The 25,101-nt window shown below is 47.6% G+C and overlaps 1 protein-coding gene across 1 annotated transcript; it reads left to right on the top strand.

Moving 5' to 3' along the window:
• Positions 1-993: 993 nt before the first annotated feature.
• On the top strand, positions 994-25,101 carry LOC143831167 (uncharacterized). Its single transcript, XM_077324244.1, has 6 exons — positions 994-1,138; positions 10,013-10,228; positions 10,348-10,431; positions 10,518-10,586; positions 10,718-10,825; positions 24,968-25,101. Exons 1-6 carry the CDS (start codon positions 994-996, stop codon positions 25,099-25,101), a joined length of 756 nt encoding a protein of 251 aa, XP_077180359.1.

Genomic DNA, 25,101 nt, shown 5'->3' with positions numbered 1-25,101 from the left:
ATGCTGGCTAGAGTGAATCGTGAGGACTGAGAAGCACCCATGCCTCCCAGATGAGTGTTCGGTCAGACTATCTCCCACAGTCATCCCTCTTTCCCACCTGCACTCAGCTCCCCCTTCCACCCAGATCATATGGTGGCTCTATATGAAGAAAGGAAGGTGGGAGGTACAATCGTTCCAGAGCTAGCTGAATCTGCCTCAGCCAATTGGCATCCACAGTGCATCTGGTTGCCTGGCAACACAGAGGATGCAGAGAAAGAGAGAAAACCTCCTTCCAGTAAACAGTAAGGTAGAAACAAAGGGGAAAGAGAAATCTAAAAATAGAGAAAGAATAAAAATAAAGTTGATCAAAGCATCAAAATAGGGGGGCATCTACAGGACAAAGTTTGTTGGGAGGGATACCCCCCCTGGCCTAATACAAGTGAGAACACTAATATGCTAAATGATGAAGAAGAGTCGGTTTTTAGACCCTAATTTTCACTACCCTAACAAGTCTCAAAATGGCTTACAATCACCTTCCCTTCCTCTCCCCACAACAGACACCCTGTGAGGTAGTTCTATCAGTACTGTGACTAGGCCAAGGTCACCCAGCTGGCTGCGCATGGAGGAGCGGGAATCAAACCCACTCACTAGATTAGAAGCCACCACTCCTAACCACTACAAGCTGGCTCTCCTCAGCCTTTCACACAATAAGTAGCCCTACTGTGACTAGGCCAAGGTCACCCAGCTGGCTGCGCATGGAGGAGCGGGAATCAAACCCACTCACTAGATTAGAAGCCACCACTCCTAACCACTACAAGCTGGCTCTCCTCAGCCTTTCACACAATAAGTAGCCCAGAGCCTTCAGGGAGAGCGGTATATCTTTAACCTAGTGGGGCGGATTAAATAAAACAGTAAGGGCCCCAAGGGCGGGCCCTGTCCAGGATGAGGAAGGGTGCCGATAGGCCCCTTCCCCCGGACTGACAATCGGAGGGCCCAATCGGCTGGCGCTGGAGGATGCGGCGGCCACCCCGCTCGCGCACAGACCTGCTTGGCCGTCGCCCCACATCGCCCGGCAGCCCGCCTGCCGGAGGAGGCTCGGGGACCGCTTCCCTAGCCGCAGGCCGCGCTGCCACCACCCACCTCGACGCTACAGGCCCAGGTAGGTCGCACCACTGGGGGGGGCCCAGCACGAGCCAACTGCGGCTCACACGCCACCCCACGCCCGCCCTCGGCTCCGGCCCCTGTCCCACCACACCTTGAGAGCCAGCCCGCAAGATTCCAGAGCCCCGCTAGCGCCCGCTGTATTTCGAGGACAGCAAGGTTATTTACTAGTAAATATAATAAACAAACAAACAAACAAACAAACACTACCTTTTACTTTCTCTTATTTCCAATACACAGTAAACTATAGTATATTCGGAGAAGTTTCTGTGTACATATCATGTAGGTGTATACAAACAGGTGCTATTATTCCGAAAATCAATTTTGATGTTTCTTCTGTGTGCCCTGCTGTTAGGATATTATTAATAATTGAAATAAATAAATACTACTTCAAAAGTTGCAATGTTTCCATCCCCCCCCCCCCAACACACACACAAAGTTTTGTTTTGGGTCCTAACAATACACATGTCTCTGGTGTCCACCTGTCTGTGTTTCACTTGTACTTGGTCCCTTACTGTTTAAATAATTGGTGAAGGCCAGTGTTGTTTGCACCTTCCCAGTCTGCTCTTTCTTCTCTCAGTGGCAACATGGACAGATTTAGCTTTCTAGTGTGTGGGGTTCAAACATCCAATTAGTGCAGAAGGTTATTTTGTTTGTCTGCTACAAGAAACCCAACCCAAATCCAAACTCCTCATTCCCACCATCCTTTTACCTCATGATCATCATCATTACACTCTGAGAGAGCTTTATATATATTCAAAGCTGAGGGAGACAGTTCACCATGGAGGGCAGGGCGGGGGACCTGGTCAAAACCGGGCCAGCGTTATTTGCTGGTGGAACTGTTGAAGCCATAACATGTAGGGTTGTGCAAGGAGGTCCCCTATTTGGACCGTTTCGGATCCGAATTGGCATGATTTGGACCGATTCAGAATTGTGGGACCCTCTTTGGGAGCAGGACCCCCTGGTGCAATCTTCCTGAAACTTGCAGGGGACTCAGGAATGACCCTCCCTGAGCTCCCCTGCAAGTTTCAAGAAGATTGCACCAAGGGGTCCCATCGCAGGGGCTCCCAAAGAGGTTTCCCATAAACTTTAAAGATGGGGAAAAATGATTTCAGCAGGTTAATTGCCAGTTTCCTGGTTCAATTTCCTACTGAAATCATTTTTTCCCCACCTTTAAAGTCTATGGGAAATGGTGTCACCCTTTTTGGGAGCCGCTAGGATGGGACCCCTTTTTCCAATCTTCTTGAAACTTGCAGGGGAGCTCAGGGAGTGTCTACCCTAGGTCCCCTGCAAGTTTCAGGAAGATTGCACCAGGGCATCCCATCCTAGGGGCTCCCAATGATGTTCACACCAAAGAACCTGACTCTCCATTCTATCCAATGGAGTGGGGGTAGGATACCCTCTTTGGGAGCCCCTAGGATTGGACTCCTTGGTCCAATTGTCTTGAAACGTGCAGGGGAGTCAGGGAAGACCCTCCCTGAGCTCCCTAAGAAGTTTCAGGGTGCAACTTACACCCCCTTCCCCCCCATCCCCCGGGAAAGGCGGGGGAAGGATTTCCAATGCAAGTCAGTAGCACAATTCACTTGCCTTGACTCGGGGACTCTGTCTCCCGGGTCTGGCATGCAGATGCCACCCTCCAGGCAGGAGATGATGGGAATAGATGGGAAATGCATCACCTCCCCTGGGGGAAAGGGACACTGCATGCCAGAACTGCAGGGGAAACCTGTGACTGGCTGCCTAAGTAGTGCTTGGTGTCAGCCTCCAGGTGAGAACTGGAGAACAAAAGAGGTCCACTCAGAGCTCACCTGGGTTCCCCTGGAGAGAAGAGGGGTGCCCTGCACTGGTCTGTGGGGGAATATCCCTGCACCACTAGGAATACTAGTGGTGCAGGGATGCCAACCTCCAGGGGAGAACTAGAGATCTCCCCCAAAATCCCTGTGAAGTTGGAAAACTTCATGGCGCTGACACACTAACCCCAGGAGAGGCTCAGAAAGCAAATGGAGGTGCTCAGGATAATCTGGGTGCTCCATCCATGCTGTAGACTCATCACTGGCTCTCCCATCCAGCCTCCCCCCTAACAAATGCAGGACAAGAGGAAGACTCGCTTTTCACAACCCAAAGGTGCCTCAAAGCAGCCTCCAGTCACCTTTCCCTTCCTCTACTCAGGCCACCGCCTTCAACCGCCACAACTTCAACTGCTCTACTCAGGCCACATCCTGAGAGAGCCCTGACAGAGCAGGTCTGGGAGAACATCCCTAACAGCAAAAAGACAAATCCCCCACCCCACCTCCAGATGTCCACACACGGTGCAGTGAACACTGGTAGGGAATCAAATAACCTACCTGCCACAGGCTACCGCCTTCAACCACCACAACTTCACCTGCTCTACTCAGGCCACATCCAGAGAGAGCCCTGACAGAGCTGCTTTGGGAGAACAGCCCTGGCAGCAAAAAGACAAATCACTGCACACATGACAACAAACTCCTCCTGGGCACCTTCTGAGAAATGATGAGTTGCTTCTTGGGTTTAAGATGAGCTCTAAGGCTCACTTGGGACTGGGAGAAGTTTTCAAAATGGGTGGCATGACTGAGGGACCCAGATTTGATCTCTGGCCCTTTGGTGATTGCAGAATTTCTGTGTGTGGGGTGGGGGGGGCAATTTAGATTGGCCAGGGCTCTGCTCCTGTCTGAAGTTTTACCTTGGGCGAGCGTTTTTCATCCCCGCCACCCAGAACAGACTCAGAGGGGATGCAGTCACAACAATTCTGGGCTCACCTCAGTCCTCCTCCAAGAATAGTTCTGGATGGCCAAGAGCCGGCAAGTTGACCTTGAGGAAGACCAATTGCTGGACTCTTTCGGGTGCCAGGCGGGAGCGATACTCACAGACGGTGCTGCTAGCATGAGAAAATGCCCGCTCGCTCTGGACGCTCGTTGGCGGGCACGAAAGGTAGACACGGGCCAGGCGGGAGAGGGCCGGCCAGATCGCCTCCATCCTGGCCCAGTATCTCAAGGGACAGGTGTTCTCGGACTCCTGGGGCTCACCGAGGTAAGCCCTCACCATCCCAGACGCACTGTCCTCCCTCGGGCACCCGCTGCCCTCAGGGGAAGGAGTGGGCTGGAGGAACTCCAGCAAGAAGTTGCCCTGCTCAGCCTTCTTGCTGGGGTGGCCCGCAGTGGCTGATGTGGCAGCAGAGGCTGGGGGGAGAGAGGAGCAGCGGACGTGCTGGTTCCTTCCTCCCCTGCCTGGCCTGACACCTCAGCCTCCTTGGACTTCCACCAGACAAACCTCTGAATGAGCATCTCGTGCCATTCAGGAAGGCTCCTCTCCCTCTCTAAGCTGCCCTTGATGCGCGGATCACACATGGCGGCGAGCCTGTATGTCACTGACTTGCAGAGGGGTTCAAAGCATCTGTCAAGCCCTCTCAGAAGCCTCCTCACAAGCATGCGCATGGCTGGAACAGCGTCTGCACGTCCTCGAGCCAGGTACAGGAAGGGGGCCAGCACCACATGGGTCTTGTGGACCATGGGCACGACCAGACCCAAACTCGCCGTGTCAGATGAGAGCATTTCTATGATAGTCTTGAAGGGCCCAAGAACTTCCATGGTCTGAGAAATGATCTCTCCACCCCAGGCATAAACATCCTCGTCTCCTGGACAAGGATGTCTAAGTCTCTTCTTTGCTCCACCAAGCGCTCAAGCATGGCACGGGTGGAATTCCAGCGCGTGCTTACTTCTCTGATAATGCAGTGCTGCGGCACGCCCATCAGGACCTGCTTTCTCTCAAGCCTTGAGACGTCGTACGAGCTGTTAGAGGAATGCGCCACGATCTTCCGGCACTTCTTGATGAGATGCTGGAAGTCAATGGCTTCGGCGGATGAACCAGTTCCCTTGGAACCAAAACCAAGGGCATCCTTCACCATGAGGTGGAGAAGGTGGGCCACACAGGAGATGTGCTTTGGGCTTATTTCCTTGACCGCCTTGGTCATGTTTGGGGCACCATCTGTCATCAAGAAGCCCTTGGTGAGCCCCGTCCCACTGCCTACCCCCCATCTACCAGTCTACGGATGGTGCCCTGAATATTGTCTGCCGTGCAGCAAGGCATGGCGATAGCCTGCCGGGCAGCCCTCACCCAGTCTAACTGGCTCGACCCCACCCAGCACCTCCTGGACATCCCACCAATGCGCAGTCAGCGAGATGTACACATCCTGCGCATGACATGACGTCCATATGTCCGATGTGAAGTGTACGGTCCCTGAAGCTCGGGACATCTCTACCTCCACCCGGCACCTGGCTGCCCTATAAAGAGAGGGCAACACTTTCCTGCTAATCGTGGTACGACTAGGAGGCGTGTACCAGGTGGATATGCGACGGCATAGTCGGTGGAAGTACATGTCGTCGGCCAGACGAAAGGGGTACCCACCCATGGCCATGAGCGCAGCTAGGTCATGGTTCGCGGCCCTACACCCTGCCTCAAACCCCCCTTTTGGCATGCCACTGCCAGCCCGGGCAAGCATCTCCACCATGGTCGCTTGCCTCCCTCTAACTCCACCCGCCCCCTGAGCAGAACTCTTAGGGAGAGCTCTCGAGGTGGAGGTCCCAGGGAGACTCTCCAGCCCCGTGCCGGTAGGTTGTGCCTGTGCAGGCACCCCACTGCCAGCCTGTCTCTCCCCCTGAAGCAGGACAGCCTGGTGGTGCCTCTTCAGGTGGTTCATGAGGCCGCTAGTCGTGTAGTGGCGCTCCTGCCTTCCACGACTAACCCTCTGCCTACAGAGCTGGCACTCTGCTAGGTGGGTTCCCTCCACTGTCTGGAAGTAATTCCAGACTTTGGAGCCTTTGGACGACGCAGGCTGGCTTGCAGCCTGTGAAGTCCTCTGAGCTGCCTCCTGTGAGGAGCTCGGGCCGGACACACCGTGTCCTGAGGTGGGGACAGAAAGAGGTGAGAGAGGGGGAAGGGGTCGAGATGGCGGGGCAGGGGGTGCCACCTCCATCTCTCCCTCTTGCACCACCTCAACCATCTGCTCCTGTTCCCCCCCCAATTGAAGCCTGCTGGATCCTGGAGGAGAAAGGGGAGTAGACTGGCGGGCCAGTCCCTCACCCATCTCCTCCAGGGCTCCCTGCACCCCCGAGGTGATGCCTGGGGACATGAAGGACAAGCCACTCATGTCCCCAAGGCTCACCCCGAGGGAGAGATCAGGCAACTCCTCCTGACACCCCCATGCCTCACTAGCAAAAGGAGCGGCACGAGGGGCTGCCTGATCAGCAGGCTCCGCAGAAGTGCCAGCAAAGACCCCTGCCTGATGCACCTTAGAAGGGGGCGCCCCGTCAGCCGCCTCAATAAAGAGACCTTTGCGGACACTCTTTATTGCACCACTCTGGCCAGAGGTTGGAGTGGTGGAAGGTCGACCCAAGACAGGCCTCTTCTCAGGTGGGGGGAAGGACGCTTCCTTCCCCCTCTCACTCCCCTCCACCCCTCTAGTTTTCTGTTGGGCCTTTCCCCCAGGGCCCCTAGCCTGACCTTCCTTCTTCCCACTCATGTTGTTCCCTTGGACAAACTGTGTCTAATCTAAGAGACTGGAAAATTTGAGGCCCTGCCACTAACTGCCCTAACACCTGTTTCTAAACTTTGCCAGAAACTTATAAAACCTCCCCAGCTACCTGTTTGGTTTTCTTAGATAGTCCCTAAGCTGACCTGACTTCTATGGAGTTTTCCTGTTCTCTCTTGGGTTTTTTTTTTAACCTAAAGGAACCTGTCTGTGCTAAGCCTAGCTAAGTTTAACTGGCCCTACATAACCTACAGCAGGGAAAAATTAGAAAAAAACCTTTTTACACGTTTAAAGTGTTTTAAGCTACCTGAGTTTTACTAGCTAGGAGGGAGGCTGGAGCAGATTTGGGCACCAAGCCCCCACTTGATCTGCTAAGAAGAACCCCTGAACCTGGGTGTAAACTGCACGGAGCTTTTATTCCAACCCCAGATTGATTCAGTCCCTTCCCTCTACACAGAATGCGATTTCTGTTTGGATTTTGGGTGATTTAAAATTTCCTTCTGCAGCAAGAAGGATTGATCCGGAGTGACCCTACCTTTATTGTGCAATATCTCAGAGTGCTGTTAATCCTCAATATCCAGGGCCATTTCGCACAGAGCTCAAAGTGGCTATTTGGTTGCTGTTTGTGAAATCGCTACTTTAACTAGCGAAATGTAACTAGCTGTGCCCGTAACGCACAGCTGCGGTTTTTGCGGAATTTGGCACTTTCACTTCTCGTCACTTTCGTAACCCACAGGCTTCCGGTCTCCGTCTTATCGCTACAAAGGAGGTCCCTTTTTAGCGCTTCTGGCCTCCCGTGCCCGTCAATCAAACTGCAGGCACACCTTTGACCTCGACCCTAAAGCCGGACTTGTCGGGGTTCCCTTTTTTTTAAAAAAACCCAGGAAACCCCGTAGCAACGCGTTATCGTCAAATCATTGGCGCCGTTGGAACGTGTTTTCTATTGTTTTCTATGAACCAGAGGTTGATGCATTGATATGTTTGATTGGTTAATCCCCGCCCACAGTACACGCCCACAGGTTACCTGCTTATATGCACCTAGGCAGACACGTGGTCGGCCTCACTCTTTGTTTGCGTAGCCTACTGCCCGCAGCACAGGTTAACGTTGCAATGGAGAGGATTATTTTTCAATTGTTGGCTCAGATGCTTGCGGTAGTCCAGCGTATCCATACCACCGTGCGGCATAGGAGGGCTGCTATCGAGGACTACCAAGAACGTATTGCCGGAACGATGACCACCAGTAGAAGACGTTCTCTACGGGCAACCATGGCGGCAAAGAAGCACTGGCAAGCTCTGGCAGAGGTCCGGTTCCCCAGACAGTTCTGGGTGGACGAAAGATCCTCTGACTGGTGGGAAAATTTTGTGTGGTCTCGCTGGGATGATGACCACTGGATTGCCAACTTTAGAATGTCTAGGGGAACATTTTTTGAACTCGTGGAGGCTCTACGTGGCCGCATGGAAAGGCAAGTCACTGGCATGCGGCGCCCCGTTCCAGTGGAAAAAAGGGTGGCAGCCGCATTGTGGTACTTGGCCACCCCTCAGTACTTCCGGACAGTAGCCCAGCAATTCAGACTCGGAGTCACAACGGTTGGCGATATCCTTAAGGAGTTCTGCCTCGCCATGGAGGCGGAATTGTTCAGCAAAGTAGTGTGCCTGGGAGACCGCCTTGGAGCGGTGAGTGTCATTCTGTGCCCTTTTCCCTTTAAATTTTTTTTTCTTGTTTGACAGGTGAGCAACGAATACGCGATGCACCCCACGCTAACATGCCATGGTTTTTTTCCCTTATTTCAGAGTATGGACGGGTTTGCCAGGCTAGGATTTCCGCATTGTTTCGCAGCCGTCGATGGAAGACACATCCCTATCCGTGCACCCGGGGGAAGCATAAAGGAGTACGGGAACAGGAAGGACTTTTGTTCTGTTCTCCTGCAAGGAACTGTGGACTTCTCCGGACGGTTTATAGATGCCGAGGTGGGGTGGAGTGGCAGGAGGCATGATGCCCTTGTTTTCAGGGAATCTAACCTCAGGAAAGCCATGGACGAAGGGGTCTTTGTTCCAGGAAACCCCACCGCCACCATTGAGGGCGTGCGTGTGCCGGCATTGGTGCTCGGGGACGGAGCCTACCCATTACGCCGCTGGCTCATGACTCCCTATAAGCGGCCAAGGACAGACGTGCAGAGCCACTACAACCTCAGTCACTCCCGGGCAAGGAATGTAGTGGAGCGTGCCTTTGGACGTTTGAAGTCACGGTTCCATTGCTTGATGTCACGACTCCATGTGCATATAGACAATGTGACTCCGCTGATCATCGCATGTGTCATTTTGCACAACATCTGCGAGGACAAGGGACATAACATCCCCTTCCCTGTGGATGAACCTGATCCTGTAGTCCTTGAGGACACACAAGACATCCCTGAAGCAAGGAAAAAAAGGATCTATGCGGAGGGGTGCAAGGTTCGGGACGCTATAGCCACCCACCTCTACAGAAATAGGAGGCGTGTTTGATTGTTTTTTCTACTCAGTTGTAAAATAAAGGTTTCTGTTCTTTGTTTAACCTTGTGTTGTGAGGTTTGTCTATTTAGCCTGCCAAAAAACGGGGAATCTCTGGTCCAAAAGCACTTTGACAAAAGCACCCTTCATGCTAACTCCACGCTGAAGTTGACAAACACAATACGGAAGCGCAGAACAGGGAAAGGTTGGGGAGGCGGGTAGCCAGGAAGTATTGGCGACCCCTGTCAAACTGGAGGATAAAACCACTGATGTTCCAAGGAATAATTTTATTGGTGGGTGGCTTTGATACATTTAAAATTGGGGTGGTCGATCGGAGCAACGCATGTTCGTTGCCTAACCGTCATTCCGAAGATGCCGAAGCCACGGAAGGGCTCCTTCTGGCAGCGCGCCGAGGCTGAGGCACTTCTGGAGCTGGTTCTCCAGTCCAAAAGCGTTGGCCGCCTTATGGCCAGCACCCACTGCCACACCAAGGGTGCTTACCTGGTGTTGGCATCCAAGCTGAGGGAGAGGGGCTACGTCCGGACCTGGGAGCAGGTCCGGACGAAATTTAAGAGGGTGAAGCTGGACTTCCTAAATAGTCTAGAACAGTGGGGGGGGGGGGGTTCCGCAGCCCAGTGGGAGAACGGTCTTCCACGATCTGATGGTCCAGATATGGGAGAAGTCTGGGAAGCCCCCCCTGGAGATGAGGAGGCATATGGGTGAGTGCTGCCCTCGTTATGTTTTACCCTTAAGCATGCATGGAATGTCTAGATGCCTCTTTCCCCTACTGTCTACATGATATTCGAGAAAGTATTAAGATGCTGTCAACTCCCTCTGACTTAGCCCGCCAGTACTGTCGAACCACTTTGGTAATGCGCTTTGGCTCTGATTGTGGTGTGGCCATCAGCTGTGTTTTATCTTTGGTTTGTGTGCTTTTAGTTATGAATTCTCTTTTTCTTCGCCCAGCTACACAATCACCATCAAAACTTGCCGTGGCCAAATTACCTGAGCGTGAGGAAGGGGAGGAAGAGGGACCTTCCACCTCAGGACAGGCTGCAGGTGAGAGTTTTATTTCTTTGAGGGAGACCCATGTTTGTGTACCCCCATGGAGCCATAAGGGAGCCTGCCGTGATGCTTCCATTTGAAGTGTGATTGAATTCTTTATTTGATTTCTATAGCAGAAACAATGGAGGCCAGGATGCGTGCCATGGAGGCCAGGGTGACATCCTTGGAGGGGCTAGTCGAGCAGCAGAGAAGGGACTGTGAGTACTGCACCTGTGCTTGGGTGTGGGTTGTGTGACTTTAGCCTACATATATGGCTTACCATTTGTTTTGAACCCATTTGCAGGGCAGGCAGAAGTGGCTGACCTAAAAGGGGAGATGGAGAGGCAGAGGCAGCAGAGGGAGGCGGAAGAACGTAGGTTATGTTCCCCACTGCCCAACTCTCCTCACACTGTGGCTAAGGCCACTAAAAAGTGTATTCATGTAAACTCCAGATTGGAAAATATGTGTGGCACTAATGTGTACTTGTTCTCCCTCCCCACACAGTTAAGAAGAAGGAGGACGAAGACTTGTTCCGCCGTAAAGTCAGGGGAACAATGGGACGGTTGGGCAGAAGAGTGAGGGAGATGGCGGAGGCCGGAGGGGAAGGGGCTGGTGAGGGGAGCAGTGGGACTTGAGTATTGTTTTCTGTGTGTGTTTTGGGGTGGGGGGTGGTGGGGGGGTCCAAGTTACATTCCCTAATTTTTCATCCCTGTTAAATATATACATTTGTTAAAAAAAAGTTGGCTTTCCTGGAGGGTGGTGGTGGTGGGGGGGGGTCCAAGTTACATTCCCTAATTTTTTTCCCCTGTTGAACTGTTTTTGAAAATAAAATGTTATTGCAAATTTTCTGAAAAAGACTCCAGTGTGACTCCTTACACTCGCACACCTTTCACCCCACACTCCTAAAACGCCTTTAACTGACACCCCTCCAACCTCCAACCCACACAACAGTACCAGAATATACACAATCACTAGAGAGGCCGCTTTCGGCCTTCCTGATTCTACAGTAGGGTACACAGAGACAGAGTCAAAAATATAAACTTTATTTAACAAACAACAGCAAACACAGATAAAGTTAAATAGACAAACTGGCCCAAACTAGGAGGGGGAGAACTTGTCCGCCGGTTTTATTATTCTCTTCCCGAGAACAGTCCTCCTTCTAGTTTGGGTGGAGGCATTCTGAGACGGGGTCGGTGGGGTGGGTGCTGGAGGTGGTGGTGTTGGTGTGGGTGGGGGGGGGACGTTTACGGTGATCTGTGGAGGGTTGGCCGTTTCCATTACCACGACCGCCCTCTCCATCAGTCTCCTTATCAGTCGCACCTCCTCCACGCTTTCGCGTAGGGATTGGTTTGACTCCCTAAGGATTGCCCTCAATTTTTCCCCCTCCTGGGCCATGAGGGCGAGCATTGCTTGGTCGGCGGCCGCAGCACGCCTTGACTCCTCCTGGCAGTGCTCAAGGATCCTCTCTCCAACGCTTGTCAAGATGGAGACGCGCCTCAGCCTGCCGCGTTCCCTCGCAAGCCTCTCCTCTGCTGGGAGAGCACCTCTAGGTGGTGAGCTGGCTGGACCCAGGGCTGGTTCATCCTCAACTGAAAGAACCTCTGTTGGCAAAAAATGAGAAACAGAACTGTTAGTACCATCGAGACAGTCAAAACCCACCCTGGTGCACATGGTGGGCTTTTTTGTTTCCATATTGTTAAACCAAGACTCTGAACAATGCCTAGGGAGCACATGGTTAGTGTTTGTTTGCCCATGGTGGGCTTTTTCCTTTGCCTACTTTCACAGCAAGCCTCACAACAATGAAAAGGGAGCACATGGTTAGTGGCTTGCGACATTGTCCTTCAGCTATGGCTCGAAAGGAACAGTTCATGCACGCTCACCATCTTGAATCTGTATCCGCCTGCGCTGGGCAGGAGGTCCAGCCACCCCACGCTCCTCCTCCTCCTGTGTCCCAGGTATGAAATCTGCGAAGAAGAAAAAAAACAGATCTAGGACCGAAGGGTGGCAAAGCAAGCTTCAAAGCCTAAACCAGCAACGTAGAGGGACTCTCTTCTGTCTCTTAGCAGTGCTGCTGCCCTGCACAAACAGAAAAGCACAAAGCAGTTAAAACTTATTGTAACTGATACTTACCAATGTTTGTTGATGCCCCCGAATCACTATCCTTGTCCACCGCTGCTGGAGACTCGAGGGGCCCCGTCCCTGGCATCTGTGTCTCTGTGGACAAGAGCAGAAAATAGTGAAAAAGGAGCAAGCATACAACCTGAACCACACAGCAAGCTCCCAAAGTAGTGGCTAAAGCACTGCAGAAGGCCTATGGCTGAGGCATGCTGCAAAACTTTTTGGGTTGTTGGTTAAACATTACCGTTTTAAAAAGCCACCACAGCAAGCAGTCCACAAACAGCCTACCATCTTATGCGTTGCAACGAACACACGAGAAAACGATTCCCAAACGTCAGAACACACATTTGCTCAAAATTAAATATAAAATTAAAATAAAAGTGCTTACCGGAGGCAAGGGGCGTCTGCTGCGGAATTTCTTCTGGCTCCCCAGGAACGATGGCGAGTAGGTCCAGCGTCACAATGTCCGCACCGCGTTGCTGGACCTGGGGTGGAGGCCGGACGGTGGACGAGGTGCCCTCTCTGGGATCCTCCTCAGCGGGTGGTTCCTCCACCGGGGCAGCCGGCCTACGAATCACCTTCAGGCTCCTCCCGACGCGCTTCGGCCTGCCGGCTCCGTCCCCGTCGCCGTACAGTGGCCGCTGCTCCTCGAAATACGGGCAGGTCACTTTAGCGTTGCCGGAACCCTTATTGTGGTTCACGGCCCGCATGTACTCCGCCCGCATGGTTTTTGTTTTTGACCGGCATTCAAGGCCGGTCCTGTTGTGGCCCAGGGCACGCATCCTAATGGCCACTTGCTCAAACACCTCCCGATTCCTGTGTGAGGACTGGAAGGCGTCCTGGATTTTCTCTTCTGAAAAAATAGCGATCAGGTCCCTGATCTCGGCGTTCCTCCATGTTGGCCCCCTGCCGGTTGCCTGGACGGACGACGACTGTGAACCGGATTCCATGCTGCCTTCGCGAGTAGCTAAGCAAAATGGAGGTGCGAGGTGCAGGGTGCAACGGATCATATACCTTCCCGCACACAAAGACAGAGGGACTAGCCGGCTCCTGATTGGTGGTGGGCAGTAGGGGACACGCACATTGGCCACATGAGGTCACATGTCACGTTCAAAACTCCTTGCGCGGGAACAGGATCTGCCCCTAATGGCCAGATTGGCGCTCTTGTTGTTTGACTTCTCGCATGCGCTTATTCGTTTACACGCGAGAAGAGCAGTTTGTACATGCGGCGGGAGCCATTTTACTGAGATGTCCGCCATTACAAAAACGCATGCCGGTGTTCAACCAAGAGCAAGTGCAGCGGTACTCGACAGTTCCCCAATAATATTCACCAGCCAAAGCATAAATCAACCAAACATGACATGTTACTGGCGAACGTTCGTTGGCACGCTCAGAGGAAAGTTTTTTAAAATGAACGGTGGACGGCGACTCCGCTTGCCGGAGGTCTAGCCGCCGATGGAAGGGGTTGTCCGCACCCAAGCACAACCACGCACCCGGAACCACACAAAGACCCACTACACATAAACCGCCCCTCATGATATCACCTCGAATCATTTCTATTGAACCCCTCTAAGCTAAACAGGAGACTGCGAGCGGCGAACGTTCGTTGGCACGCTCAGAGGAAAGTTTTTTAAAATGAACGGTGGACGGCGACTCCGCTTGCCGGAGGTCTAGCCGCCGATGGAAGGGGTTGTCCGCACCCAGGCACAACCACGTACCCGGAACCACACAAAGACCCACTACACATAAACCGCCCCTCATGGTATCACCTCGAATCATATCTATTGAACCCCTCTAATCTAAACAGGAGACTGCGAGCGGCGAACGTTCGTTGGCACGCTCAGAGGAAAGTTTTTTAAAATGCTCCCTGTACGTTGACTCCGCTAGTACTGGCCGAAGGTAGACGGGGTTTTAAGCTTTGGGCAAATTTTGGGAACGTGACGGTGTGTGCTACTGTGCTTTTGAAACACTCTTGTGGTGTCCGGGCACAATTTCCGAAAGTGATCGTGCTAGAAAGCCAGTCGCTGTCTCGTTGCCTCGTTGATCTGTGCTCGGTCCGAGAAAAAAAAATGGCGAACAGTTCGCCGGAAGTTTGGAGGAAAGGCTCAGGAGGAGGGACTTTGAAGAACCCGCAACAATGTTAACACACAGGTCTTTATTGCTATTGTTGCAGATTGGTTGCAGGAGTGTATCGCTATCCGGAGGGTGAATCCACTTTTCTGGATTCCCCTAAAAGCGCTACAACGAAGCGCTTTTTGCGGGTCGGTTTCAGGTGTGTTGCAGATTGTCTACGACGTCGTGCGTTATGCCAAATTAGTAGCGTTTTCAATTAGCAACCATTGTGCTATTTTGAAGCCGTGCGAAATGCCCCACAGATTGGGAAAGAAAGCTCCGTGGTAGAGAACCCCTGATAGGCTACACCTGGTCATGTGACACGCTTGCCTTAAAGGAGAAGCCCCTAATTTCTCTCAACTTCTGTCGGTCCTGGATTTTTTCTCCATTCTCTGCCTTTTTCGATCCTCTCCTCCACCCCTCCAAGAAAAGAGATTCCCTGCTTGGCTCATTTTCGCCCCCCCCTTCAAGAAAAGAAAGAAAGAGGCTTGGCTCCCCCCCCCCTCTTATGAGCCTCCCTAACCACATGCAGAAGACTTTCCTCTTTCAATGGGGAGGAGGGGGGGGGAGAGAGGAAGACTCGAGTTCAAATCGATCTGAATTCAACAGGATTGACAATGGAATAAAGAAAGTAAGTGCAGACTCTGCCCTGGTGGCCTCTAAATCAGTTCCTGTCTCCACCATGAAAGCTGGCCTTCAATAGAGAGAAGGCACAGCCCCTGCTGGTTTCAAGTTTTTCAACTATTAAGAAAGTACTATTTAGCCTAGATCTCACTTCCCTTGGTATATAAAAATGCAATCCTATCTGGCTACTTAGGAAAGAAACTATCTATTCTAAAAAATTAGCAGCACTTTATAATTTTTCCTAAAACTATGGATTTTACTGCCTATTTAAAGGGTCACTAATTGGGCACCCCAAGAAGAACGCAGCAATCCCCCCAGGAAACAATTTCTAAAAAAGGAACCAGCTGCCAGCCACCCAGGGCACCACCCCAAAGGTGGCAACTGAGAAAAACTGTCCCTGCAAGGCCGTAACAGCAACACCAAACAAGCACTACAGGCCCCAAACTCTACCTAGCCCAACCAAAAATACAGCTGCAACAAACAACCAGCAGCCACCCAGGGCACTACCCCAAAGGTGGAAACCAATGATATAGATTATATAGATTTGTGGAACACAATTGAGAACACAAATACATATTTGTGGAACACACTTTAGACACAGTCTGTCTATGGTTTATTTTTAGGTCAGGCAGAATGTATCTTGAGTTCATTGTGGCACTATGTGTATAGTTATTTCTTTGTCTCTCAAAGTAACCTTGAGTTTGTCAAAAGCAGATAGCTCCTGAATGTAGCATCCCTCCATATGAAGGAATGTATTCTTTGAAACAAAGAGCGAGAAAATTGTAATAAGATATATAGCCATCCGTGATAGGTCAGATTGTATGCCCTTCGTCGTTGACCAGATTGGTCAAAGGGACAGTGAGGGACCGAGCGTCAGGATACCTCATGATGACGTATCAAAGTCTTAAAAATGAGCTGCACTGATGCAGACTTCAGAGAATGCACCAATTCGCTTTCTCTCCATGCTTGCAAACATGTATCCTAAATAAATCCTCTTGCTGCTTAGCTGTCTTTGTTGTGGTCTTGTAAATTTTACACTGTATGATCCATAACAATTTGGTGTCAGAAGTGGGATCCGCTTTTGGATCATTTTGACTCTCTGGCTGAAGAACTTCTTGATCTCAATTTCGGGGAGGCACCCTAGTCTTCTTTTGACTAGCCCTGGATGAGTTCCATTGCTTCGCAGCCAGTCAGTCAAGAACCCAGCAGCAACAGGCAAGGATTTCTTGGTGAGTAGATTGGTTTAATAAGAACACTGCTCCAATAATATATTTGGGTGTGATTTTTAACGGGCATCTGACTGGCATGTAAGAAGCATTAGGCTGCCAGCCGTGGGACTGTGGTCCCGAAAGACTCAGATGACAGGCTCTGGAAGTACACCAAAGATATTGTTGGGTGGTTTTTTTCAACGGGCGTCTGACTGGCTACTAAGAAGCATTAGGCTGCCAGCCGTGGGACTGCGGTCCCGAAAGACTCAGACGACAGGCTCTGGAAGGAAACATTGTACAATGGGGAGTAAGATGTCTAATAATAGGTTTTCTGTGGGGGACGCCCCGTCTACTGGCAGTCAGACTGCGCAAGAGTCCCGGTCTTTCTGCGAACAGTCAGATAAGAATTCCTAAGGATGGTCTGGTGGGACAGGTGTGTGAAATATGGGATAATAAATTTAAAGGAGATGGATCCATGAAACTGTGGCCAGAATATGCTTTGAAAAATAATTATAAGTGCCCCCTTTGGGCTCTTGTTATCTTTTGTATGTTTGTTATCTTTTGTGTGTTTATTTGTTTGAAGGAGGAGGGTCACTGGAGGCAGGGGAGGGAATCCCTTGTGTTCTGCTGTGGAGTGAAATAATGCAGAGTGGAAAATGTAAAATGGCCATCCCTTGTATGGCAGTAAGAAACAAAATAGTCAAACCCTCTGCTCCCTCCAAGCAGAATAATAAAACATGGGATCCGCTCATTTGTTCTCCTCCCCCTCCCTGTCAACCCCCTAGTCCCGATGGTCCTGTGCATGAGGAAGAGGATCCAGGGAGGGGATTTGATCCTGGTTTTCTCCCCGCTCTGGAGCCCACAGGGAGAAGTAACCCTTCCTCTGCATGCATCATTGGGCTGGCACAGCTTAGGGATCTTTATGATCAAACTGAATATTGGGGAGATGGAACAATGCAGACAGCCTTGGGACAGCCAGCTATTGATGTGGAGGCTTCTGCCCCGAAATTAAACGTGGCTGCCGAGTTCCCTCTCTGCCAGGTTCTGCAAGGAAATAACCAGATTGGCTATGTTGAGGTGCCCCTTACTTCTGCTGATATTCGGGGAATGAGGGGGCATCTTCCAAAATTCAGGAGGACCCAGAAGAATTTAGATTGGCTTTTGGGACCTTCCTTTTTCACACCTACTGAAATTCAACATTTTGGCAGAGGTGGTTAATAGTGGCATAGAACAGGCTAGGAAAGTTTGGATTGAAAGAGGAGCAAGGCAACCAAGGAGTCTGGTAAATAAAGGTAATGAGAAGGAGGGATGTAGAAAAGGAGAAATTAAAGGTACAGTTGATGATATAAACAGTACAAGAGTTACTGTACTGGTAAAGGAGTGTGGAAGGGACAAAATGAAAGGGTTTTGGCTGGGAAAGCATGAGACAGAGTACGGACTTGTCCCAAGCAAAGCAGGCTAAAAGAGAAAGTGAGAGAAAAGCGAAAGAGGGGTGGCGGAATCAGAGATCGGTATGTTCTGTTGCTTTTATGTTTTTTTTCGGGTTCATAAATATCTAGGCAGGCTAAAAGGAGTTTACCCTTTTCTTTCTGCTAACATATCACCATTTGTGATTCCTGTAGTATTACAAGAAACCAAATGAAATAATGTATTGATGTGTTAAAGGTGTTATTAATTGAGCAATGTTTATTCTAACTCTGCCTCTACATGATAAGTCTTGAAGTTATTCATATCATCATGTTATTAAGAAAGTCTTTGGCTTTTATGAGAATCTCTGGTTAGAGAACAAGTGTGCTCCATATTGAATGTAATAAATAATATGTGTATTTCCATTGGTAAGAACTAAATGTGTTTTTTAATTTTGGGTGCAAAGAGATAATTTTATGTGTGTGCTAAATGAAAGGCGGCTGGGAGACAAGATTGTTCTCCCCCTCCTCTCACAGGTCTTGTTTTCCCTTTGTTAGTTTCCACTATATAAGTCAGTGGGTTTTATGGGAGTTTCTTAAATCTCCAAAGAGTTGGCTTCCATAAGATATGAGAAACCCTAATTTTGTAAATGGAGTAAAAATTATTAGGCTCAGTGAAGACAAAATAGGCTTTCTTTCCCCCTCTCTGTTTTAGTCCAGTGATGATGGAATGGAATCTCAAGGTTTCTGTGTCTAGGAGACGCATTTTAAAATCTGACAAGGGGGAGAGAACGGGAGATTGAAAAATGGTCTTTGCAATGAAAATTCTTTTTTATTAGAAAGTAAAATGTTCGGGGTTGTTTTGGTTTTAAAATTGAATCATCTGCTTTGAACTATGTCTGTTCAGGTTTGGTTTGTTTATGTTTGTCAACTAAGAAGTGAAGGTGTCTGTATATTGTAAATTAGGTTGGATATAACCAAAAGCAACTTGTTTTTAGATAAATTTTGTAATGTGAAAGTTTTTTTTTATTGTTTTAAAATAATCCTGGGCGGGAGATAACAACCAGGGGCTTATCACGTCACAGGAATTCTTTTTTGGTCACCCAACCCTCCCCCTTTCAATGGTAGAAAAAAAAAGAAGACAAAGAGAATGTTAAAAGTTCTGCCCAAGAGAGGGGGGAGAGAATGGGGAATATCAGCGTTTTTCAGAAGCACATTAGCTCTGTCATGGGCTAAAATAACCTATGGTCCTTATGGGTTTAAATATAAGTTTTGATTAAGTGAAAGCTGAGCACGATATAAATGGGAGCAAATGAAACTGTTATCTAAAGGTTTTTAAGTTTTCACCCTATGAGAACTCTTTTAGACTGAAGTCTTTTAATGTAATGCTTTTAAAATAAATGCTTAGTCCCAAAACAGGGACTTTATTTGTATAAGCCTCCATCTTCCTCTGACATTTTAAACTGGACATTACCCTGTTGTGAGAAAGTTGTGGGAAAATGGCAGAGGAAATTTGGAAGTACCGGGAAAATGTCTAAATGCTGTTAAAATGGTGATGGGTCTTGATAAACTGAGTGATATTGGTTGAAGGGTTTATGGAAAACAGGCAGAGGGAAAATGGAAAGAGGTTTGTGGGAGTCAAGATGTTAGTATTGAGGGTTGGAGGTAACCCTGGACAGTGTAGATTTCTGGGAGAATGAAATAAATTGTTCATTCTTGCTGATACCTGACTGTTCTTTGGTGCTGATTGGAAAAGATTTATTGAGTAAATTACATGCTTATGTATTTTTACTAAAGGGGGTAACTCTGAAAAGGAGAGATGGGTTATTGTATGTAGATAAGAAAGTTTGAGAAGAAGAAGACAAGGAAGGCCAGTGAGAGAAAAGGAAAATGGTTAGAATTGTATGCTATTGAAGAGAGGATTGGGCTTGTTACCAGGTATATAGGAGCTTGGGCTCGTAACATTTGGATAGAAAAAGCCTCGTAATTTTATTTTATAATGTTCCAATATTGATCATTGTATAAAAGCAATACAGGTAATGTATAGACTGGTGTAGAATCTCAGAGCTAAGGTAATATTAATTTGTCAGATCCATATATTTTTCAAACCACCTGCCTGGAAACCAAAATTCCAGGAGGGCGTTTTTCTCACTCTCTCTTACACAATCTTGTTTCAAGAAACTGTTTGCTTACAGATGGAAATACCTAATGAACAGGTATCAAGATTTACAACAGGTAGACCATGTTGCCCCAAGGATTTGTTGATTTTCAATTTATTTTTGAGCAGATGTTTACAGAAACAGGACCCATGGAAAAAGGTTTTGTCTACAAAATATGTGATTCCAGCATTCAAGCAACTGTAAGTTTGTTTTAAAAAATTGTGAAACAAAAGAGATTTTACGATTTTAAAGGAAAGACCAGACTGCTTTATGTTAAGTGTGTTACAGAAACACAAGAAAACCTTGTGAGGAATCCAGAAGAAATCAAAACCTTAAAAAAAACTGAAACAAGAGATTTATAACAAGCACCAACCCGGGGCCCACCAGATTTTCTTATTGTTTGTCTATAAACACCAAAGCAATGCTGCAGGACTCTGGACTCGCCCATGGAAAGGTAAGGCGCAACCTATTGCTTGCTTTTCCAAGCAGATGGACGCACTAGACCTGCTGTTCCTCGTGGTGCAAGAGGTCAGGCTGGTGTGATGGGATTGCCTGGACCAGCTGGCAAACATGATGTTCCCAGAGGCTGTGGTTTCCCTGGCTCAGATGTCACTGCTGGACTCAAGGATCCCCCTGGTGAACGTGGATCTCTTGGCCCTGCTGGATCCAAAGGATCTCCCGGTGAAGCTGGATGCCCAGGTGAACCTGGTCTCCCTGGAGCCAAGGATCTGACTGGTAATCCTGGCAGCCCTAGTCCTGATGGTAAGACTGGACCTGCTAGTCAAGATAAACCTCATGGCTAGAGGATGGCCTCAAGGTTCAAGGGCCATTGCAGTTACCTTAATGGAGGGGGCTCAAAAGTATCTTGGAACAGCCCCTCCATGTCTACTGTCCATATGGCAGTGATTAATCAATTCGAGACTGTTGGAGTATGAAAGTATCTTGCTGTAACAACTGGCTAAACCCAGCCACAGTGTTTTCCTTGGAGACAGAACTGACCCCTGATTAAGATGGTATAGGATTGATGTGAACACCAAGGTCAGGCTGGATCTAAAGAAATGGAGAGTGGATCACAAACTATGATGTTGTCACAAGCAATGACATTCTGGAAGTCAGCCCTCTCCCACCTGCATGATCAGCTCAGACCACAGAGGTTTAGGCTCTCATATAAGCCTTACACCTGAGAAAAAGGTAAGAAGAAAAATATTTATATAGACTCAAAGTATGGACATAGATTAATAAGTTCAAATGAAAACTTATAGCAAAAGGGGTCCCTCACATCAAATGAGGCTGAATTAATGTATCAAGATTTTGTTAAAAGTTATTCCAGGCTATGGAACACTTTGAAGAAGTGGCCGTGATCTGAGTAAGGGCCAACACCAGGCACCAGACAAAAAAAAGGCCAAAAGAAACCAGAATGCAAGGCAACAAAATGATTTTTAAATGCCTTAAATTAGGCATAAAGTGTACCTCACTAGCCCTCACTAAATATAAAGAAAGATTAATAAAACAGGAGGAGAAAGAAATTGGATGGTGTTTGGATCTAGACACTGGCTGGTAAAAATTATACCTATAAGGTACGTGTTTGTTTTGTTTTATACTGCTCTGAGTTCTTCTAGTCTATACATAAAAAGAAACAGTAATTTAGGATTTGGTTAGATATATTGCAACAGAGGTGAGATAATAGATAAATAATATAAAATGTTTTAGGTGATAATCTGCTGAAAGACTAACTCTGTTAAAAATGTAAACTTTAATAATTTCTTGACTTGTTTTGTCAATAGCTTCATTTCCCAGAAAGCAGAGTGGGCCGAACTATTCCTCAGTCATCTTTTGTGAGGGGATGTTTGGATTGAAGCTAAATGTTTGGATTGAAGTTAAATGTGGCAAAAACATTCTAACAAGGGAGTTGGACTGGATGACTCAGGAGGTCCCTTCCAATTATGTGATTCTATGGTTTTATTGTTCTGTGATTTGATGATTCTATGTTAATAACTCAAAGGGAAAATGAGTAATATTTCCCTTAGAAAAAATGATACGAGCTTTCCATAGCTCTTGTCAGCTTAGGTGTGTGAGCGTGAAAAACAATTGGAAATTACTAGGGGATTTGTCAAGAATTCTTTAAAGATCTAGGACACAGTTAATTATAAATTGACTTTTGCCCTATGACTTTCCAGTTTATTTCTTAACCAGGTAACCAAGTATGGATGAAGTCCTGAGAAACCAGATTATTAAAACTGATGATGAAGTGGAAATTCCTTTCCAAATCTTGTTGACTGGTGATAATGAGTGTCAAAATAGATTCCAGAGACAATGGGTCCATTTCACCGTATGTAAGCTGCTGCAATATCTTTTGAGGCTGAAGAACAAATTGCTGCCTAATAAAAACTTTAATGCACGTGCTAGTGCAAACTTGGGATGGCAGGAATTATAAACAACAGAAACCACCCATCTCCAGAACTACCTTTCAGTCAAGTAACACAGAACTCATGAGGAGTCATCAAGGGGATGATCCTATTTGGGACCCAGAGACTCGTTATGTTATCTTTGCAGGAGCTTTTGAAAATTGTTTATTTATCATTTCTTTATGGGCTATAATTGATTTAGGAGGGTACCTTCTGTTCTTTCTTTTTTTGGGAAAATCTAGAAAGACTACAAGAGAGACCCAGCTATTTACGCTTATTGGGGAAGGGTTGTTTTTCTTTCTTTAAACACTAATCTTCATCAGAAGTGGAAGGTAAGATTTTATGTTTACAGGAACATACACAATGAAAGCAAACAAATTAGAAATTTGTTTTACCCTGGGTGGTACTTTTTAGGATATCTGATACTATTTTCCGTAAGATTACAAGTGAATCAACCAGATCCTATAAACCCTTTTGTATATAACACTATCAGTGCACCTCCCCCTTTAGTGAATAATAGAACACTATATTCTAGATAACAGGGAAATTTCCAGATTTTTTGTTATAACCCAGACATCAAGCCCCAAAAGGTATTGGCTTGAGATATGCAAAACTCATCAATGGGGAACACTGATTAACAGAACTATAATTACCTGGATGCCCCTGTTTCTAACTCGAATGGAGGTGGATGAATATGCAAAGAATTAACATGGAAATTGACTTACATGCACAATGATAAATACATGGGAGATGCAAAAGGTTGGGTAAAACATACAAAGAGATATGTATATAAAAACAACTATTTTGTACTTTCTTGGGATACACCTCTCTGGTGGGACAGATGTTCTGGGGCCAAGGGACCAAGCCTTATGAAGATAGGTTGAGGGACTTGGAAATGTTCAGCCTGGAGAAAAGGAGGTTGAGAGGGGACATGATATTATTTGATAGTATTTGACATGATAAGTATTTGAAAGGTTGTCACTTGGAGGAGGGCAGGATGCTGTTTCCGTTGGCTGCAGAGGAGAGGACACGTAGTAATGGGTTTAAACTACAAGTACAACGATATAGGCTAGATATCAGGAAAAATTTTTCACAGTTAGAGTAGTTTGGCAGTGGAATAGGCTGCCTAAGGAGGTGGTGAACTCCCCCTCACTGGCAGTCTTCAAGCAAAGGTTGGATACACACTTTTCTTGGATGCTTTAGGATGATTTGGACTGATCCTGCGTTGAGCGGGGGGTTGAACTAGATGGCCTGTATGGCCCCTTCCAACTTTATGATTCTATGATTTTATGAATATTGAATTTAAAGGCCTGAAAAGAGTAATCCAAAGTCTAATATAGACAAAACTCAATGCATGGGCCACTTAAACTGCAAAAGTTTTAAACCTAATAACATAAAAGCAAATTAAGTTTAACAGAGCAATTTATCAAAATCGCTTGGCTTTAAATTATTTGCTTGCTGCAAATAATGTGTGTGGTGGTGGTGTGTAGAATAATCTCCAAACAAACAGAGGCCAAAATATTAGTCCTGTAAGAATACAAACCACTCTCTCTAACACAGATGCTACTGAAGGAGAAACCATGATAGAAGAAAAAAATTGTTAATGTGTTCCACAAAGAAGAGTTAAAAAATAAAAGAGGGGAATTGATATAGATTATATAGATTTGTGGAACACAATTGAGAACACAAATACAGATTTGTGGAACACACTTTAGACACAGTCTGTCTATGGTTTATTTTTAGGTCAGGCAGAATGTATCTTGAGTTCATTGGTGGCACTATGTGTATAGTTATTTCTTTGTCTCTCAAAGTAACCTTGAGTTTGTCAAAAGCAGATAGCTCCTGAATGTAGCATCCCTCCATATGAAGGAATGTATTCTTTGAAACAAAGAGCGAGAAAATTGTAATAAGATATATAGCCATCCGTGATAGGTCAGATTGTACGCCCTTCGTCGTTGACCAGATTGGTCAAAGGGACAGTGAGGGACCGAGCGTCAGGATACCTCATGATGACGTATCAAAGTCTTAAAAATGAGCTGCACTGATGCAGACTTCAGAGAATGCACCAATTCGCTTTCTCTCCATGCTTGCAAACATGTATCCTAAATAAATCCTCTTGCTGCTTAGCTGTCTTTGTTGTGGTCTTGTAAATTTTACACTGTATGATCCATAACACCAACAAAAAGTGGCCTTTCAAGCCAAGGACAGCAAAACCAAATTATGAACAACTACAATTCCCCCCCAAACTCAAACTAGCCCCCACCAAAAAACACCTACAACAACCAACCACCCAGCAGTTACCCAGGGCACGAAGTCCAAAGGTGGTGACTGAGCAAAACTGGGGGGGGGGCACCAAAGCAATCTAATGACCCCCCCCAAACAACCAGCAACAATAACACCCCACAAACATTTAAACCGCAAACTTTTAAACAGTAAACCAAGAACAGTAAATGAAAAACAGTAAACCAAGAACAAAATTTAAACTTTAAAACACCAAACACAATAATAACTGGAACAAATTTCCCAAACCACCCCCCTCCCCAGGCCCCCACCTAGAGAAACCCAAAGGCACTGAACAAAACTTTTTTTTGGAAAAAGAGGAAGGAAAGTTATCAGAGGGAGAAGAGGAAGACAAACAGAGAAAAATAGGAAGGAAGATAGGAAAAAAACCCCTAAATCAAACCCTGAGATGTGTTCTCCAGCAATGATTCCTCCTACGCAGGCAGCAGGCAGGCTCAGGTCCAAAAAGGCAGCGGGGAGGCAGACTCTATGGGTCAGCCTCTACCACAGAAGCCAGACCCAAAGCTAGCCAGCAGCAGCAGTGAGCTGCAGCAGGCAGACCCTGGCTTTAAGTAG

The sequence above is a fragment of the Paroedura picta genome, chromosome 3 (assembly GCF_049243985.1).
Source record: "Paroedura picta isolate Pp20150507F chromosome 3, Ppicta_v3.0, whole genome shotgun sequence".
Taxonomy (NCBI): domain Eukaryota; kingdom Metazoa; phylum Chordata; class Lepidosauria; order Squamata; family Gekkonidae; genus Paroedura; species Paroedura picta.
The sequence above is the reverse complement of the archived record's forward strand: the minus strand, read 5'-3'. Positions and strand labels throughout refer to the sequence as shown.